The sequence below is a fragment of the Leucoraja erinacea genome, chromosome 19, assembly GCF_028641065.1.
Source record: "Leucoraja erinacea ecotype New England chromosome 19, Leri_hhj_1, whole genome shotgun sequence".
Taxonomy (NCBI): Eukaryota; Metazoa; Chordata; class Chondrichthyes; order Rajiformes; family Rajidae; genus Leucoraja; species Leucoraja erinaceus.
The window spans coordinates 2,659,202-2,677,428 of NC_073395.1; the positions used below are offsets into that span (position 1 = coordinate 2,659,202).

The window sequence follows — 18,227 nt, forward strand, 5'->3', positions numbered from 1 at the left end:
TTGTTGGTTTCCACTGAGGTAGATGGGAGCTCAGGTCCGTACTGTAACTGGTGAGAGGCCCGTTCGATAACAACTGGGAAGGAGCTGTTCCTGAACCGGTGGCTCTCCCCTCTACTGTCAGTCTGAATCAAAGGTCCCGACCCGAAACGTCACCCATCCTTCTTCTCCCGAGATACTGCCTGACCCGCTGAGTTACTCCAGCACTTTGTGTCCATCTTCGGTATTTAGGAAGAGCTCTGATCAGGATATCTTACGCAGCAAACGAGTCAATGGTGACTATTTTTTTTTGACATATGCATACAGTCATGGGCGGAAATCCTGGGGGGACGGGGGACTTTATCAGACGCTTTCTAAGGGCTGAATCGGCCCGTTCGCGGGGCCTTTTAGCGCCCGGCGCGGCTTAAAATCAAACTGCTGCATCGAGGCGATCGAGGCTCCCGATGTTGGAGCCCCCGCCGGGCGATGAAAGGTCCCGCAAACGGGCCGATTCAAGCCCCATGATTCGGGGCGGACGAAGCTGCTGTTGCTGGAGTTCGGAGTCGGTCACCAACCAGGTCGGCTCCCGATGTTACCGTCCACAGGGCCCACGGCCGAAGCCTCGCGTGTGTGCGCATGCGCGCGTGTGTGTGTGCACGCACATGTGCACGCTCGGCTACCAAGAAATTGCATCCCCCCCCCGCATGTTTTGATAGCGATTTCCATGCCTGCGTACAACACTCCTAAGGACTGAGTGCCTTTGAGCAATCTAACAGTTTGACCTTTTTCCTGCAGGTTTTTCATGGAACAGAACAATCGCATATTTCAGATGTTACTGGAGGTGTCGGCCTGTCAGGACAAGACTCTGACAGCTGATCATGTGAGGAGTATGGGACTGGACCCGCAGGGAGACCGCATCTTCCTGATGGACCTGCTGGAGGTGTACGGGATCGATGTAATGCTGGTTATTGATAATCCCTGCTGTCCCTGATCCAGGGCTTCTGCCGAGCGCCATGAACTGGACCGGTCGGTCCAAGATACTCAATGGATTGACGAGTAGTGTTTAAACAAAACAAAACAAACTAATAACATAGGAGACAAGTGCAATTGTACTGTGGCACACACTGCGATTTTTTTGGGCCGTGTCCAGGTCAGTTCACGAGTCACGTGCATTTTTCTCCCTTTCCCGTTGTCTTATCAATTCAAAGACTGTGTAAAAATTAACCTGAGGGAAAAATCAGGATGATTTCACAGGGAAGAAACACTCATTGGAAGGATTTTCAGATAGGAGAGTGTTCTTGAATTTTTTTTTTTTTACCTTCTGTTGATAAAAGTTATTGTGATTCTGTTGTTTTTTGTTGCCCATGTGTGACTGTTGTATGTAGCAGTGTGAGTTGGCACATGCACACATGGACTTGCGCGCGCCTACACAAATATCCGTGTGCTTTCACCGGACTGCAGGGAGACGCCTTGATGTATTGTTCACGAAGGAACTGCAGATGCTGGAGAATTGAAGGTAGGCAAAAATGCTGGAGGAACTCAGCGGGTGCGGCAGCATCTATGGAGCGAAGGAAATAGGCAACGTTTCGGGTCGAAACCCTTCCGGGTTTCGGCCCGAAACGTTGCCTATTTCCGCCAGGGTTTCAGGACCAAAAGATGCCTATTTCCTTCGCTCCATAGATGCTGCCACACCGGCTGAGTTTCTCCGGCAATTTTGTCCTCCTTAATGTATTGTTTGTCCTTCTGCCAAGCTTGATGTCTGCCTTGTGAGAAGAGTTGCGTTAGATTTCACAAGGCCCTCTCTAAGCTGCTCTGAGTGGCCACACGTTAGTGGCAATCACCCAGTCCTTTTTTTTTGAAGTGATGAATTTGACCACTAAATAACAAATGGCAATGTGATTATTAGGAAAATAATTATTTATTTACACTGCCAATTTGAACTTTTGTACCGTCAAAGTTTCAAGCATTTCCCTGCGTATGGCCTCTGATATTGTCACCGTTACTTGATTTATTGATGATAACTTACTGATGTTACATGTCACTGGCGAATTGCACCGATTACCACCTATCCAAGCATTAAATGATTTGAGAATTAAGGGACAGAAGTTTAGGGGTAACATGAGGGGGAACTTCTTTACTCAGAGAGTGGTAGCTGTGTGGAATGAGCTTCCGGTGGAAGTGGTGGAGGCAGGTTCGATTTTATCATTTAAAAATATATTGGATAGGTATATGGACGGGAAAGTAATGGAGGGTTATGGTCTGAGTGCAGGTAGATGGGACTAGGTGAGAGTAAGTGTTCGGCACGGACTAAAAGGGCCGAGATGGCCTGTTTCTGTGCTGTAATTGTTTTATGGTTAAAGAGTATTGTTAGTGTGATGATTTAAACCGTAGCATTTTGGAAGTAAGGAACAAAAGGTGTTTGCTCAGTTAGATTCTGACTACGTACCACTAAAGGGGCCTGTCCCACTTACGCAATTTATTTTTTTTTTTCGCCAACTTGCCGGCACCCGTCATACTCGCAGCAGGTCGACGGAAATTCTCAACATCAAGCCAAGTCGACTTTATTTGTCACATACACATACGAGATGTGCAGTGAAATGAAAGTGGCGACGCTCACGAATTGTGCACACAAAAAACAGAATGGAACAGAATCACATATTACATATTTATGGGAGGAAAAAAGAAGAAAACAGCAATTTTAAAAAGACACCACACTACAGTAGAATGGTACAGTAAAGTTAGTCCCTGGTGTGATAGGGGCTTACAGTCGTAATGGCCATGTTGAAAATTCAGCGGCGACTGGACAAAGGTGCGACTCTTTGGGCGGCTACTCGCCTGAAAGAGGTAGGACTCTGGGCGACTACTCACCTGAAAGAGGTGCGACTCTTTGGGCGACTACTCACCACCATACAGGTGCAGTTGCGGGGTGACGCCTGTATGGTCGTGAGTAGTCGCCCAAAGAGTCGTACCTTTTTCTGGTCGCCGTTAGATTTTCAACACGTTGACATTTTTCTGCCACCTGCTGCGACTATGATGGGGGAAAAAAAATCACGTAAGTGGGACAGGCCCTTTAGGTTAGTTTTCAGACAAATTGCTGGCTGATTGTAGGACAGACTTGGATTGTTTTCTCTAGAGCATGGTAGGCTGAGAGGATAGAAGTGTAATGAATTAGGAGACGCATCGAAGGTAAGCAGAACCGTTTTCCACAGGGTGGCTGTGTTAAAGATTGTAGCACATACCATTCAGGTGTGAGAGGCATCGATTAAAGGAGATGTGCTGGGCAAGTGTTTTTACATTGGAAAGCTGGAATATGCGGCTTGCTATGGTGGAGGCAGAGATGATAGTGGTGTTTAAGACACTTTTTGATGATAGCATATGGTTATGGACCACATGTAGGCAGAGGTGATCAGTTTAACTTGGCATCATATTCAGCACAGACTATGTGGGCCGAAGGGCCTGTTCCTGTGCTGTACTGTTCTATGTTCTATGATAAATGCTCTAATGATAAACATATTAAAGTGAAAATCTAGAGATTTGTGTATAGATATTGATCAACCCATCAATGTGAAATTCAGTGTAGCTATGTGCAATAGACTTGCTAGTTATTTGTATAATTTAAGATAATTCCCAATATATTTGTCTGTTTCCATTCCCCTTAAGTTCTCAAAATTAAATTGGCCTTTCTGATCTTATTTTAATTATTTTTACACTGGTTGCTTTACTAAAGAGATTTGACACTCAGAGGGCGGTGGAGGCAGGTTGCTTTAAAAAGAGAGCTAGATAGGGCTCTTAAAGATAGCGGAGTCAGGGGATATGGGGAGAAGGCAGGAACGGGGTACTGATTGGGGATGATCAGCTATGATCACATTGAATGGTGGTGCTGTCTCGTAGGGCCGAATGGCCTATTCCTGCACCTATTGTCTATTGACACTCCAAATGGTTCAGAGAATATAAACCTGATTTGTCACATATGCTGCTGGCTTTATTTTAAATGGTAAATGTCATGTTTTACCACAAATGGTGTGTGGGGTTGTTAGTGATTTCTCATGGGGACCATAAATGCAGGCCTCACACTTTCCAGATATACAAGTGCAGGAAGGAACTGCAAATGCTGGTCTAAGCCACAGATAGACACAAACTGCTGGAGTAACTCAACGGCACGGGCAGCATCCCTGGAGAGAAGGAATGGGTGACGATTCGGGTCGCATCTAGCCTGAAGAAGGGTCTCGACCCGAAACATCACCCATTCCTTCTCTCCAGAGATGCTACCTGTCCCGTTGAGTTACTCCAGCTTTTTGTGCCTTTTTGCCGCAGAAACTCAGCGGGTGCAGCAGCATCTATGGAGCGAAGGAAATAGGCAACGTTTCGGGCCGAAACCCTTCCGGGTTTCGACCCGAAACGTTGCCTATTTCCTTCAGGGTTTCGGCCCGAAACGTTGCCTATTTCCTTCGCTCCATAGATGCTGCTGCACCCGCTGAGTTTCTCTAGCACTTTTGTCAATGGACACTGAATGAAGATCCCCAGATCCTAGGCTACAGTACAGTGCTGTATCTCCGCCTATTTTCTGCTCAATCAAGGTTGGGATTACACTTCAATCTTGCACGTTGATACTTTTTGGTGATGTTACACCTATCATTTGTAAAATCTTCAACTACTTATCTAGTCTGATTAGCTGCTTTGGTTGTTATTTTTTTTAGAAAAAACTTTGGTGATGGGGTGTGCCTTTTACTACTGCTAATGACAGTAATAGTGAGGCATTCATGTTTGTCCCTGCCCTTGCTTTAACATGAGCTAATGTTTCTTGATGCCGAAACTTAGCCATTAGGCAGCAGTTACGGGTTGAAGGTGTCGACGATGGAGGTAGAGGGTGAATCTGAATTAATCCTGAAAAGTGCAACAATTCAGAGTGCGTTGCCCATGTTACAAGCAGTGCAGGCGTTGCATGCAGCTGCATGGAAAACCCCTTGCCCCATGGTACGAGTTCATTCCAAGAGCTCTCCCGAGTTTGCCCTGATTCGAACTCGAAGATTTACGGTAATGGCTCCTCGGGGCTCCCGTGGACATTTTTCATCATGTTGAAAAATCTTCACGAGTCTTACCTGCCATTAGCGAGTCTTTAATCAATCAATCAATCAATCAACCTTTATTGTCATCTTGCAAAGTAACAGTTGTACAGTGCAAAATCAGAAGACGTTTCCCAGGGATTACCGGAGCATCGCTCATGAAACTTAAAACATTTCACACACTCTGTCTTCCCGAGTACCTACCGTTAGCGCTAAGAGACGTCCCCGAGCTCCGACGTACCCGCTACGTTCATTCTCCGTGCTTACCACGAGTTAGATTTTTTTTAAACTCGGGAGAGCTCTTGGTATGAACTCGTACCGTGGGACAGGGCTAAAAGAATTCTAAACTCTACTTGCAAAGTGCATCCAACTTCCCAACCTGTAACCCGACTGACCTTCTGTTCCCTGTCAGACTCACCTCAAATTTTGAAAGAATTGGTCCACGTTATATAGGAAGTTTACAGAACACACTTGAGTCATTTAGGCATGAAGTTTACTTGTACATTCTACTTTTTATTTCCAGTCTTTTCATTGTAATCCCCCCTCTTGTTGGTCCATGGATATAGATGGACTTTTTGAATCTTCTCGTTGTAGCACACTTTTTTGTTTCTCTCTGGGTGTGGATGTACTTTTACACACTTGCAGATGTGTTTCTGCTTGCATGCATCAATGAGTATGTGTATCAGATACTGCCTGAGGGATGGGTAAACCCATCTACTTCTATGGACGATATTGTAATTGTCCTGTCGGCCATGATCACATTGAATGGCGGTGGTGGCTCGAAGGGCCGAATGGCCTACTCCTGCACCTATTGTCAATTGTCTACAGACATGTTTAATAAAACATTCCGAAAACTATGTAATACTAAAAGGTATAATTGAGTATTTTAAGTTGCATTGTGTTATTTTATAAATCCAAGAAGCTGAGGTTAGTAAATACTTCTGTACTTTTGTCCGTCACTAATCAGTCTAGATGAAGAGGTAGGAATCAGGAGCTGCAGATGCTGGTTTACCGAGGAAAAGGCACAAAGTGCTGGAGTAACTCAGCGGGTCAAGCAGCTTGCCTGGAGAACATGGATAGGTGCGGTTTCGGGTAGGAACCCTACTTGAGACTGATGGTAGGGAGTTCAGCGCTGGGGCAGCGAGGCATTGGGAATGGATGCAGCACACAGCAGTTGCTTTTTACTAAGTTTTCTTTCTTTACAGTCGAAGCTGTGAATCTTAATGCGTCATCCATTGGGGAAAGGATACATAGGATTGTGCAAGATAATGAGTAGATTTATGATGGCAGGATTTAATTTGTCATTTGTGTTGTCAATAATGTCACGAAAATGTGGCATTTAAAATAATTACCAATAACTTAGGAAAGTGACTGGCCTTTTATTTCCACGCTTGCCTCCACTCTTTATGTGCAGTTGTTACAAGATGTGACAGTCTACTCGCGTATATTACGAAAATATTAATTATTTAAGATGCACCAGTATTAGTTTACGTTAAGAGTGATCAAACTGCAAATAGAATTTGGTAGCAAGGAGCGAAATGGTGCAAAATCTATATTGCCCGTCCCCTGCCAAGATCGTGGTGGAAATTAGGACTCTTGATCTGACTGTGTTATGTAATTGTATGTGCTGGTTTGAAGACATTTGGTTAATCTGCTTAAAACTCTGGATTTTTAAGCTCCTGCCATTAATAACTGGATAGCAATACCACAGACTCTGGAAACCTGAGATAAAAAACGCCTTGCTAGAAACAAACGGGTCGGTCGGTAGCTGCCGAGAGAGAAAACTTGTCAAGTCCCTGACATTTCAAACGAGCCTGGTTCAGATCCGATGAGTATTTCGAGCTTTTTCTGTCATTTCGGTGAATAAATGTTGCAGAGAACTGTGGAAATGTCACATAGAGAGCACACTGTGAAGCTGCTGTGTTCTGTACTAGTGGGGGTTAGGAGATGCTGGATGTAAAACAAACACTGCTGTCAAGGGTATTAAAAATGGACTTGACTTTTAAAAATTAAAAAGTATACGTGAAGGAATGTATATTTCTCACTGTCTCATGTTAATTTTGTACTCTGTAAATCGGAATAGATGTGCCTAATATATTTTCTAATTAAAAGCTATCTGTAGTAAACCTTGTTTGTCAGTGGTGATGCATTCTTGACGTATCGGTATTTCTGTCTAAACCAGACGATACACTTGTAAAAGAGCCGCTGGTTTGAAGTGGGCCTGTGACAACATGCTGTGAATGTATGGCACTGTTTAATACACACAGATGCACGTGCAGATTGGGAATCATAGGCCCATGCTGCACGGAAACAGGATCTTTTATCTCTGAAGAAGGGTCTCGATCTCAAGTGTCACCTATTCCTTTTCGTCAGAAATGCTGTGACCCACTGAGTGACTCCAGCCTTTTGTGGCTATCTTTAGTTCAACCCGTCCATCTCAACCAAGGTACCCCATCTATGCGCGAGTCCCATTGGTCAACATTTGTAAAACTGCGCGTGTGTGTATATTGTGTGTGTATGTGTGTATGTATTGTGTGTGTGTGTGTGTGTATATATTGTGTGCGAGTGTGTGTGTATATTGTGTGTATATTGTATGGATTTATGTGTGTATGTATAGTGTGTGTGTGTGTGTGCTATATAAATAAACATTATTATAAACATTATTATTATAGTGTGTGTGTGTGTGTGTATATTGTGTGTGTATATATTGTGTGTGTGTGTGTGTATATATTGTGTGTGTATATATTGTGTGCGAGTGTGTGTGTATATAGTGTGTGTATGTATAGTGTGTGTGTGTATGTATATAGTGTGTGTATATATAGTGTGTGTGTGTAAATTAGTGTATGGGGATCGCTGGTGAGCGCCGACTTGCTGGGCTGAAGAGCCTGTTTCCGTGCTAAGACAAAAGCTCATCCTTTACCTCGGTACACATGACACCAATCAACCTCTACCTTACCTGCTGGGAACTGTGCATTGATTCCCTGTTGAAATATTTGCTACATGTTCCTTCAGTCTCATACGGACAGCAGTGAACTCCCAACAAGTGAAGACCAGCAACAAATTCTTCCTTTTATTTCACAGCAAGTGTGCATACATTGTCCACAGTTACAATCAGATTTATTTAACCTATACAGTACATCTTTTGCGTAATAATAATACAAAATAATGAACACAGTGTTTCCCCGCATCATCTTACTCGACTTCACCAAAATAGAGTAGAATTATTATTCTGCTGCACCAATCATTTCTGGATGCGATTGCTCAGTTGTAGAATCATACAACATGGTCAGGCGGCATCTCTGAAGGACATGGACATGTTCTCCATTGATGCTGCCTGAAGGAGGCCATTCGGCCCATTGTAACCAGCCTGTAAAACTATCCACTCCTTTCACTTTTACCCAATTGATTTTACCCCCTTTATTGTCCTTAACAATAAATCCAATTTCTAACCCTTCATAACTTTTGTTGTAAAATGTCCCATTGCTGGTGATGCTTGGTCACTGTCCAAAAAGGTCTGAGCTTCCGAAAGGTAACGAGTTCTAGGTTTGCAACAAAACCGCTGGGACAAGATGCTGAACTATTTACAATTTGAGGACAATATCACCTATCTGGCTTGCCTTTAATATTGCTCACGCACTGGTATGCAGCTCATCAAAGAAATACACAGAGTGCTGGAGGAACTCCATGGGTCAGGCAGCATCTCTGGAGGACATGGATATGTTCGCCACTGACGCTGCCTGACCCACTGAGTTACTCCAGCACTTTTGTTTGGTAAACCAGCATCTAGTTCCTTGTTTCTACATCCAAAAAAAAAGCACGTATTTTTTTTTTTACAAATTATTTGTAGAAAGTCTTAAAATGTTGATACTTATTCAATACTGAAAGAAATTGGTTGCTGGACTGTCAGAAAATTAACTCCAACAATACAAATTATTTTGCAGTTGTCTTTATTATTTACTGATAGGAAGAGTAGCTGTAATGACTACAGACTGTAATAGGAGCATTGTCAAGCAAATCAATGGAGTTAGTGAAGCACGGAGCATCTTGGCTTCAAAAGAGTTTGTAGGCGCAGATGAAGGGAAGGTCGTCTGAACAGGTCCTGTCGTCCCATATACCTCCATTGCCTGAAAGGACAATAATTTAAAATAAATCCTGTCGCAAACATGGTCCCGAGTCTCCGTAATGTTTTCCGATCTCCTGTTTACATATGCGGATATGCATAAATATCTGTGTCTGAAGAAAAATATTTTGCTTCAGAGTCTTTTACCCAGGATGGAAATATCAATATGTAGTGGTCTCCAAATCTGAGGAAGGACATTATTGCCATAGAGGATTTGAGTATAGGAGCAGGGAGGTTCTACTGCAGTTGTACAGGGTCTTGGTGAGACCACACCTGGAGTATTGCGTACAGTTTTGGTCTACAAATCTGAGGAAGGACATTATTGCCATAGAGGGAGTGCAGAGACGGTTCACCAGACTGATTCCTGGGATGTCAGGACTGTCTTATGAAGAAAGACTAGATAGACTTGGTTTATACTCTCTAGAATTTAGGAGATTGAGAGGGGATCTTATAGAAACTTACAAAATTCTTAAGGGGTTGGACAGGCTAGATGCAGGAAGATTGCTCCCGATGTTGGGGAAGTCCAGGACAAGGGGTCACAGCTTAAGGATAAGGGGGAAATCCTTTAAAACCGAGATGAGAAGAACTTTTTTTCACACAGACAGTGGTGAATCTCTGGAACTCTCTGCCCCAGAGGGTAGTTGAGGCCACAGTTCATTGGCTATATTTAAGAGGGAGTTAGATGTGGCCCTTGTGGCTAAGGGGATCAGGGGGTATGGAGAGAAGGCAGGTACAGGATACTGAGTTGGATGATCAGCCATGATCATATTGAATGGTGGTGCAGGCTCGAAGGGCCGAATGGCCTCTACTCCTGCACCTAATTTCTATGTTTCTAGAGGGCATAGCTTTAAGGGTGAGAGGGGCAAAGTTTAAAGGAGATGTACGGGGCAGGTTTATTTTTTATACAGAGGGTGGTGGGTGCCTGGAACGCGCTGCCCGGGGTGGTGGTGGAGGTAGATACGATAGTGGTGTTTAAGAGACTTGGATATGGAGGTATGTGGATCACATGCAGGCAGATACAGTTGTCTGGCATCATGTTCAGCATGGACATTGTGGGCCGAAGGGCCTGTTCCTGTGCTGGACTGCTCTATTAATCTTCTATTAAATCAGCTAGCATCTTCAAGTTTCTGAAGTGTACTTGCATGTACGTACACACACACACACACACACACACACACACACACACACACACACACACACACACACACACACACACACACACACACACACACACACACACACACACACACACACACACACACACACACACAATGAACAATTGTAATGTACCTTCAGAATTAATGTTCACACAGTTTTCTCTCTCGTCTTTATCCTCAAGATGATCGTGGTTCCACTTTGTGAAATCAGTTGCCGTTCCATCGGTCCACAGATAGACTCCTTCCTATGTGGAAATCAAAAAAGTCATGAATGATATCAATTTCCATCACAATACCATCTGTGTGAAATATGAAACTGGATGTCACTAACAGCAAAACAAGGCACAGAGTGCTGGAGTAACTCAGTGGGTCAGGCAGCATCTGGGGAGAACATGGATAGGTGACGTTTCACAGGGTCGCTGGGGTAACTCAGCGGGTCAGGCAGCATCTGTGGAGAACATGGATAGGTGGTGTTTCACAGAGGGCTGGAGTAACTCAGCGGGTGCAGCGAAACCCGGAAGGGTTTCGGCCCGAAACGTTGCCTATTTCCATAAGGATTTCGGCCACGAAACGTTGACTATTTCCTTCGCTCCATAGATGCTGCTTTCAGGGGTCAGGCAGCAGCATCTGTGAAACATGGATAGCCTATTTCACAGAGTGCTGGAGTAACTCAGCGGGTAAGGCAGCATCTCTGGAGAACATGGATAGGCGACGTTTCACAGAGTGCTGGAGTAACTCAGCGGGTCAGGCAGCATCTGTGGAGAACATGGATAGGTGACGTTTCACAGAGTGCTGGAGTAACTCAGCGGGTCAGGCAGCATCTGTGGAGAACATGGATAGGTTACGTCTCACAGAGTGCTGGAGTAACTCAGCGGTTTAGGCAGCATCTGTGGAGAACATGGATAGGTGACGTTTCACAGAGTGCTGGAGTAACTCAGCGGGTCAGGCAGCATCTGTGGAGAACATGGATAGGTGACGTTTCAGGCTGGGACCTGAGGACCATCCATGAGACTGGTTTGCGGAAATGGCCGCATTGGATGGCAGTAGTGCATTGCATGCGACAACAGGAGCGAACTGCAACTCGTGAATAAAGCAGCAAGCTGAAAGAATTGCTTATGTGTGCGATGTGAGATTACGCAGGTTGCCAAGTCGGGGAGTGCCTGCATTCACAAACCACCTACAATGGCTACAATCATACAAGAACGCTCACCTTGTGACAGTCACTGAGACCGATCCATGTGCTGACCTGGGCAGCATTGTTGTGCTTTATCACGTTCTGGATGAACTGGTTGTGTTCCTCCCAGTGTATAGAGGCCAGGTGACCCCCTGAAGCATACGTTTGGCAAGAGGTCTAAAAATTAACAGAAAATACTTTCAAGACATTACCCCCTGTAGATTGCGTTTGGCTTCACTCATTCGTGATCTGCTGGGCCCCCTGTTCCCCACTGTGGCCTCCTGTATGTCGACGAGACCAAGCGTAGACTCGGGCCACCGATTCACCCAACACTTGCGCTGGGTCCGCCAAATCCAGCTGGATCTCCAGGTCGCTCATCATACCCCTGTCCCACGGTACAAGTTCATTCCAAGAGCTCTCCCGAGTTTGCCCTGATTCCAACTCGGAGATTTACGGTAATGGCCACTCGTCGGTACTCGGGGCTCTCGTGGACATTTTTCATCGTGTTGAAAAATCTTCACCAGTCTTCCCGTGCTGTTACCTGCCGTTAGCGAGTCTTCCCGAGTACCTGCCGTTAGCGGTGCGAGCCGCTAAGAGACGTCCCCGAGCTCCGACGTACCCGCTGCGTTCATTGTCCGTGCTTACCACGAGTTTGATTTTTTTTTTTTTAACTCAGAGGAGAACTTGGAATGAACTCGTACCATGGGACAGGGCTTTAAAACTCCCCTTCCCATTCCCACACTGACCTTTCTGTCCTGGGCCTCCACCATTGCCAGAGTGAGGGCCAACGCAAACTGGAGGAACAGCACCTTATATTGTGCTAGAGGGGGTCCATGATGCGAGGGGGCTGGTGGTGGGGAGCTCGGTGTGGAGTATAGATTGGGGTCAATGGTGCTGTAACGGGGCACTCAGGAACGGGACTGAGACCCAGCAAGCTGACATGGCCTCTCACCAAGGTGCGGATGGCTTTCAGAGATGCAGAGACAATAATACAGAGGTGGACATATTTTCAACTTTGGTGGACTTTTTTCCAGCATCTGCAGTTCTTTCTTAAACAATATAGAGGTAGGCTCCCCCCACCCCTACTCCATCAGCCTGAAGCATCATCCCAAAACATAGAAACATAGAAATTAGGTGCAGGAGTAGGCCATTCGGCCCTTCGAGCCTGCACCGCCATTCAATATGATCATGGCTGATCATCCAACTCAGTATCCCGTACCTGCCTTCTCTCCATAACCCCTGATCCCCTTAGCCACAAGGGCCACATCTAACTCCCTCTTAAATATAGCCAATGAACTGGCCTCAACTAGCTTCAAATAGGGCCGAAACCCAAAGGAAATAGGCAACGTTTCGGGTCGAAACCCGAAGGGTTTCGGGACGAAACGTTGCCTATTTCCTTCGCTCCATAGATGCTGCTGCACCCGCTGAGTTTTTGGCTGATCACCCAACTCAGTATCCCGTACCTGCCTTCTCTCCATACCCCCTGATCCCCTTAGCCACAAGGGCCACATCTAACTCCCTCTTAAAATATAGCCAATGAACTGGCCTCAACTACCCTCTGTGGCAGAGAGTTCCAGAGATTCACCACTCTCTGTGTGAAAAAACATGCCCCTCCATTGCCAACCCCCCAACATGCTTCTGCCCTACTTAAACACCCTCACAAACCCAAAATGTCACCCATCCATTGGCCCCATAGCAGAAGCGTCCATGTGGCGGGGCAGGAAACTGGAAGTAGTGTCTTGAGCTAATTCTGCCACCACCGTCATCTATTGCCACAAGTGATGGCTTCCACTGATTGTCGCCAGATGCTTGCTCCCTTTACAGGACAGGCGATGACAGCAAGGACAACATTTGTAACTAGATGGACGAAAAGATGATGACCCATCCATTGCCTCTACAGATGCTGCCTGACCCGCTGGGTTTGGAGAGATACAGCAGTCCATGCCGACCATGATAACTAGTTCTGTGCTATCCCACTTTCTCATCCACCCCCAACACACCAGGGGGCAACTACAGAGGGCCAATTAATCTACAAACCCACATGTCTTTGGGATGTGGAAGACAATAGACAATAGGCGCAGGAGTAGAGGCCATTCGGCCCTTCGAGCCAGCACCGCCATTCAATGTGATCATGGCTGATCATCCCCAATCAGTACCCCGTTCCTGCCCTCTCCCCATATCACTTGACTCCGCTATTTTTAAGAGCCCTATCCAGCTCTCTCTTGAAATCATCCAGAGAACCGGCCTCCACCGCCCTCTGAGGCAGAGAATTCCACAGACTCACAACTCTCTGTGTGAAAAAAGGAAACCCACGTGGTCACAGAGAGAACGTGCAAACTCCACACAGACAGCACCCGTTGCCAGTATCGCACCCGGAACCCCAGCATGTTGGGCTTCTGCAAGGATGATATCGTGTTGCTGTTAAAGGAACTGATGAGGTGCTTTAACGATGGAGGGTGCGCTAGAATCTTACCTCTGCCTGGATCCAGTTCATCTTATTGTGGTAGAAGTTGTAGCAGGTGGAAAGGTCGCTGTTGTAGACCCAGCCCAGTAGACAGTTTGAGGTCGGGCCACGGGCTACGATCTCGTCAGGTGAAGGTTTCTTCAGCGCCTCGTTCTCCGAAGAATTCTCCTGTTCCAGCTCGTCCTCGGCGGAGGAGTCGAGCTCTTTCTCCTCGTCCTCCTGCGAAGAGTAGGCTTCCATCTCCGTCCCGTTGTCGGACGAGTGGGACAACTCCACCTCCGACTCGTGCTCGGAGGAGGGGTAGGGCTCCACCTCGGGCGAGGGGAAGGTGGTCTTCTTGTGGTTGTTGGGGTTGAAGGCGGCCAGGGAGAAGGGGAAGGGGTAGGGGAATGCTCCGGGGTTGAGATCCGGCGACAGGAGATTGCTGGCCATCGGGTGGTTCTGGGGGGAGCTGAGGAAGAAGGGGTGGGCAAAGTCTCCAGTGAAGGTCGGCTTGCTCTGGGGGTAGAATGGGTGGGGTCGATGGTAGGACAGCTCGGGGTTGTTGTCAGGAGGTGCCCGGTAGGTGTACGATGCCACTGCCTTGTGGGCTTCAGGGGGGGAGATGGGGTGGGCATACGGTTTCACCGCGTTGTATTTCTCATTCACGGGGAAGGGCCGTGAATGAAACTTCACCTGAGCCCTATTGTCGGGTAAATGAGGACGGAAAATGGGCACTTGCTTCTCGTTGAATCTATGTGCCACATTATTAATGCTGACTGTTGCTGATAGATGGGATAAGATGAACAAATAGAGAATTATAACAGTCACTGACGCCTCCAAAAGTATCTTATTTCCAACAGGCAACATCTTTGCATTTAATTAAATTCAACCAAGCGTTGATTGATTGAAATGATCGATTGGTTCCTATTGCACAAGACAACTAAACACTCCTGACTCTCCTTTGATTCATTGATTGAGAGATACAGCACGGAAACAAGGCCCTTCGGCCCACCCAGTCCATGCTAGTTCTAGGCTATCCCACCTCTCATCCTCTCTCTACACACAAGGGGGCAAGTTACAGAGGGTTAATTAACCTACAAACCCGCACGTCTTTGGGATGTGGGAGGAAACCCACACGGTCACAGGGAGAACATGGGAGAAACTTTCATAGCAAAAGGATTTGAGTATAGGAGCAGGGAGGTTCTACTGCAGTTGTACAGGGTCTTGGTGAGACCACACCTGGAGTATTGCGTACAGTTTTGGTCTCCAAATCTGAGGGACATTATTGCCATAGAGGGAGTACAGAGAAGACCAGACTGATTCCTGGGATGTCAGGACTGTCTTATGAAGAAAAACTGGATAGACTTGGTTTATACTCTCTAGAATTTAGGAGATTGAGGGGGGATCTTATAGAAACTTACAAAATTCTTAAGGGGTTGGACAGGCTAGATGCAGGACGATTGTTCCCGATGTTGGGGAAGTCCAGGACAAGGGGTCACAGCTTAAGGATAAGGGGGAAATCCTTTAAAACCGAGATGAGGAGAACTTTTTTCACACAGAGAGTGGTGAATCTCTGGAACTCTCTGCCGCAGAGGGTAGTCGAGGCCACAGTTCATTGGCTATATTTAAGAGGGAGTTAGATGTGGCCCTTGTGGCTAAGGGGATCAGAGGGTATGGAGAGAAGGCAGGTACGGGATACTGAGTTGGATGATCAGCCATGATCATATTGAATGGCGGTGCAGGCTCGAAGGGCCGAATGGCCTACTCCTGCACCTAATTTCTATGTTTCTATGTTTCTATTCAAACTCCACACAGACAGCATCCGTGGTCAGGATCGAACCCGGGACTCTGGCGCTGTGAGGCAGCATCTCTACCCGCTACACCACTATGTTGCCTAATTGGTTCATTTAATGCTCCTTTTAAAAATGCCTCGAAGGTAATGCAAGATTATATGGTTTAAATTGTAAGCCAAAGAAATTATGTTCAAACAAATAATATATGCCATTTATAAACCTTGATCAAACTAGCGTGAATCTGTATAATGCACAAAGATAGAATGCTGGAGTAATGCCCCTGTCCCACTTAGGAAACCTGAACGGAAACCTCTGGAGACTTTGCGCCCCACCCAAGGTTTCCGTGCGGTTCCCGGAGGTTGCAGGTGGTTGCTGGAGGTTGCAGGTAGTGGAAGCAGGTAGGGAGACTGACAAAAACCTCCGGGAACCGAAGTCTCCAGAGGTTTCCGTTCAGGTTTCCGTTCAGGTTTCCTAAGTGGGACGGGGGCATAACTCAGCGGGACAGGCCGCATCTCTGGAGGGAAGAAAAGGGTGAAGTTTCGGGTCGACGTCAGCGGGGGGGAGGGAGATACATAGATAAGGAAGTGTAAGGTGTGAAAATAGGGCAAAGGGAATGGAGATCCATAAATGAGTTTAAATTCTTGTTCCACGTTCTATAAATTGGAATATCAGAACAGCGTACATGACTAACCTGCAGCATCAAAGGACAGCAGTGCTGTGATCAACAGGATCATCCTCTGTTTCATGTCGGGGACAATGCTTCTTCTCTCGGCTGAAATGTAAAAATAAAATAATTTTAATGCCAAAGTGGTTTTAATGTTGTTGAAACAGAATCAGGAACGGTCCACTTTCATTCTGGTCCTCGATTCAATCTGATCATTACGGGCATGCCAATTATATATGTGACAATAACCACATACAATTGGTTAGATCAGCCTTGACGACAGAGTCTCTGGGAACCAATAAGTCAATGGCAGCTTGTGGCTGGAGGAGCGGTGAGGACAAACACTGTGTGATTCCTCCATCCAGCGCCACCACTCAATTAGTCGTTGTTGTACGCGGCGGGCTAAACAGATGGGACTCCGGTGAATGGTCGGCTCGGGGAAACTTCAGGGACAATAAATCACTTTATGTCCATCTTCTGATTCGGATCATAAGTAACTCATTCGGTGCTTTGGAAGGAAAGTACACACACACATGCACGCACCTAAACCAGAACGGCTGCAGAACAAAGTGTTTTGTTTCACACACCGATCACACCATTGAAAGCACATGCTGGAACAATTAACATTGATGGCTCTACCTCGCCTGATCTTGTGGCATCTCTCGGTGGCTACACTGCCCATTAAAATTCTTTGGATGGCAGCAGAATCTCAGGTCAACTGACATAATGTCACCACAGGATGTAAACTCACTGCTCTGGGACCCAGGTGCACATTGCATCTGTCACTTAGGCACTGAACTGATATTATTCCCTCTCAAACACATTTCCATCTCTTTTTTGTGTAAAATCTTAAAGGCATCGAACAGAGCAGGAATAGGCCGATGGTGAACACAAAACGCTGGAGTGACTCAGCGGGTCAGGCAGCATCTCTGGAGAGAAGAAATAGGTGACTGATTCCTGGGATGGCAGGACTTTCATATGAAGAAAAACTGGATAGACTCGGCTTGTACTCGCTAGAATTTAGGGGGGATTGAGGGGGGATCTTATAGAAACGTACAAAATTCTTAAGGGGTTGGACAGGCTAGATGCAGGAAGATTGTTCCCGATGTTGGGGAAGTCCAGAACAAGGGGCCACACAGTTTAAGGATAAGGGGGAATTATTTTAGGACTGAGATGAGAAAAATCATTTTCTATCATAGAAGGTAGTTGAGGCCATTTCATTGGCTATATTTAAGAGGGAGTTAGATGTGGCCCTTGTGGCTAAAGGGATCAGGGGGTATGGAGAGAAGGAAGGTGCAGGATACTGAGTTGGATGATCAGCCATGATCATATTGAATGGCGGTGCAGGCTCGAAGGGCCGAATGGCCTACTCCTGCACCTATTTTCTATGTTTCTATGTGACTTTTCGGGTCGAGACCCACATGTGGGCTAGTGCTGGCTCGATGGGCCGAATGGCCTACTCCTTCACCTATTTTCTACACCCTTCTTCAAAACAGGCCCTCGGGCCCACAATGTCCGTGTCGAACTTGATGCCAAGTTAAACTGTTCTCCTCTGCCAGTATGTGATCCCTATCCCTCCATTCCTTGCATATCTATGTGTATGTCTAAAAGCCTCTTAAACACCACTATCGTATATCTGCCTCCACCACCGCCCCTAGTAGCGCGTTCCAGGCACCCACCACCTTTTTTTAAACGTTTTAGGTCAGGTGCCTTCTTCAGACTGACTCCCTGGCAGAATATTTTTGACATGTATAGACTTTACAATGCATTTTTTTAATTCAAACCAGACTATCATCCCTCTGTGGTCAATCCGATTATTTTAATTGTTTTCGTA

At 46.2% G+C, this 18,227-nt stretch overlaps 2 protein-coding genes across 2 annotated transcripts in view; one reads left to right on the forward strand and one right to left on the reverse strand.

Annotated features, from left to right (window-relative positions):
• dennd11 (DENN domain containing 11) overlaps positions 1-7,165 on the forward strand; it is a 33,028-nt gene extending 25,863 nt beyond the window's left edge. Inside the window, exon 9 of the mRNA XM_055650057.1 lies at positions 772-7,165. Within this exon, the coding sequence (XP_055506032.1) occupies positions 772-967 (196 nt within the window). The 3' untranslated portion in view covers positions 968-7,165. The remainder of the gene's footprint in view (positions 1-771) is intronic.
• A 650-nt stretch (positions 7,166-7,815) lies between these two features.
• On the reverse strand, positions 7,816-17,786 carry LOC129706086 (aggrecan core protein-like). The gene is made up of 5 exons (XM_055650058.1): positions 16,421-17,786; positions 13,964-14,718; positions 11,527-11,667; positions 10,450-10,561; positions 7,816-9,163 (listed from the first exon to the last, which is right to left on the reverse strand). Exons 1-5 carry the CDS (start codon positions 16,473-16,475, stop codon positions 9,090-9,092), a joined length of 1,137 nt encoding a protein of 378 aa, XP_055506033.1. The 5' UTR covers positions 16,476-17,786; the 3' UTR covers positions 7,816-9,089.
• Between the last annotated feature and the right edge of the window lie 441 nt (positions 17,787-18,227).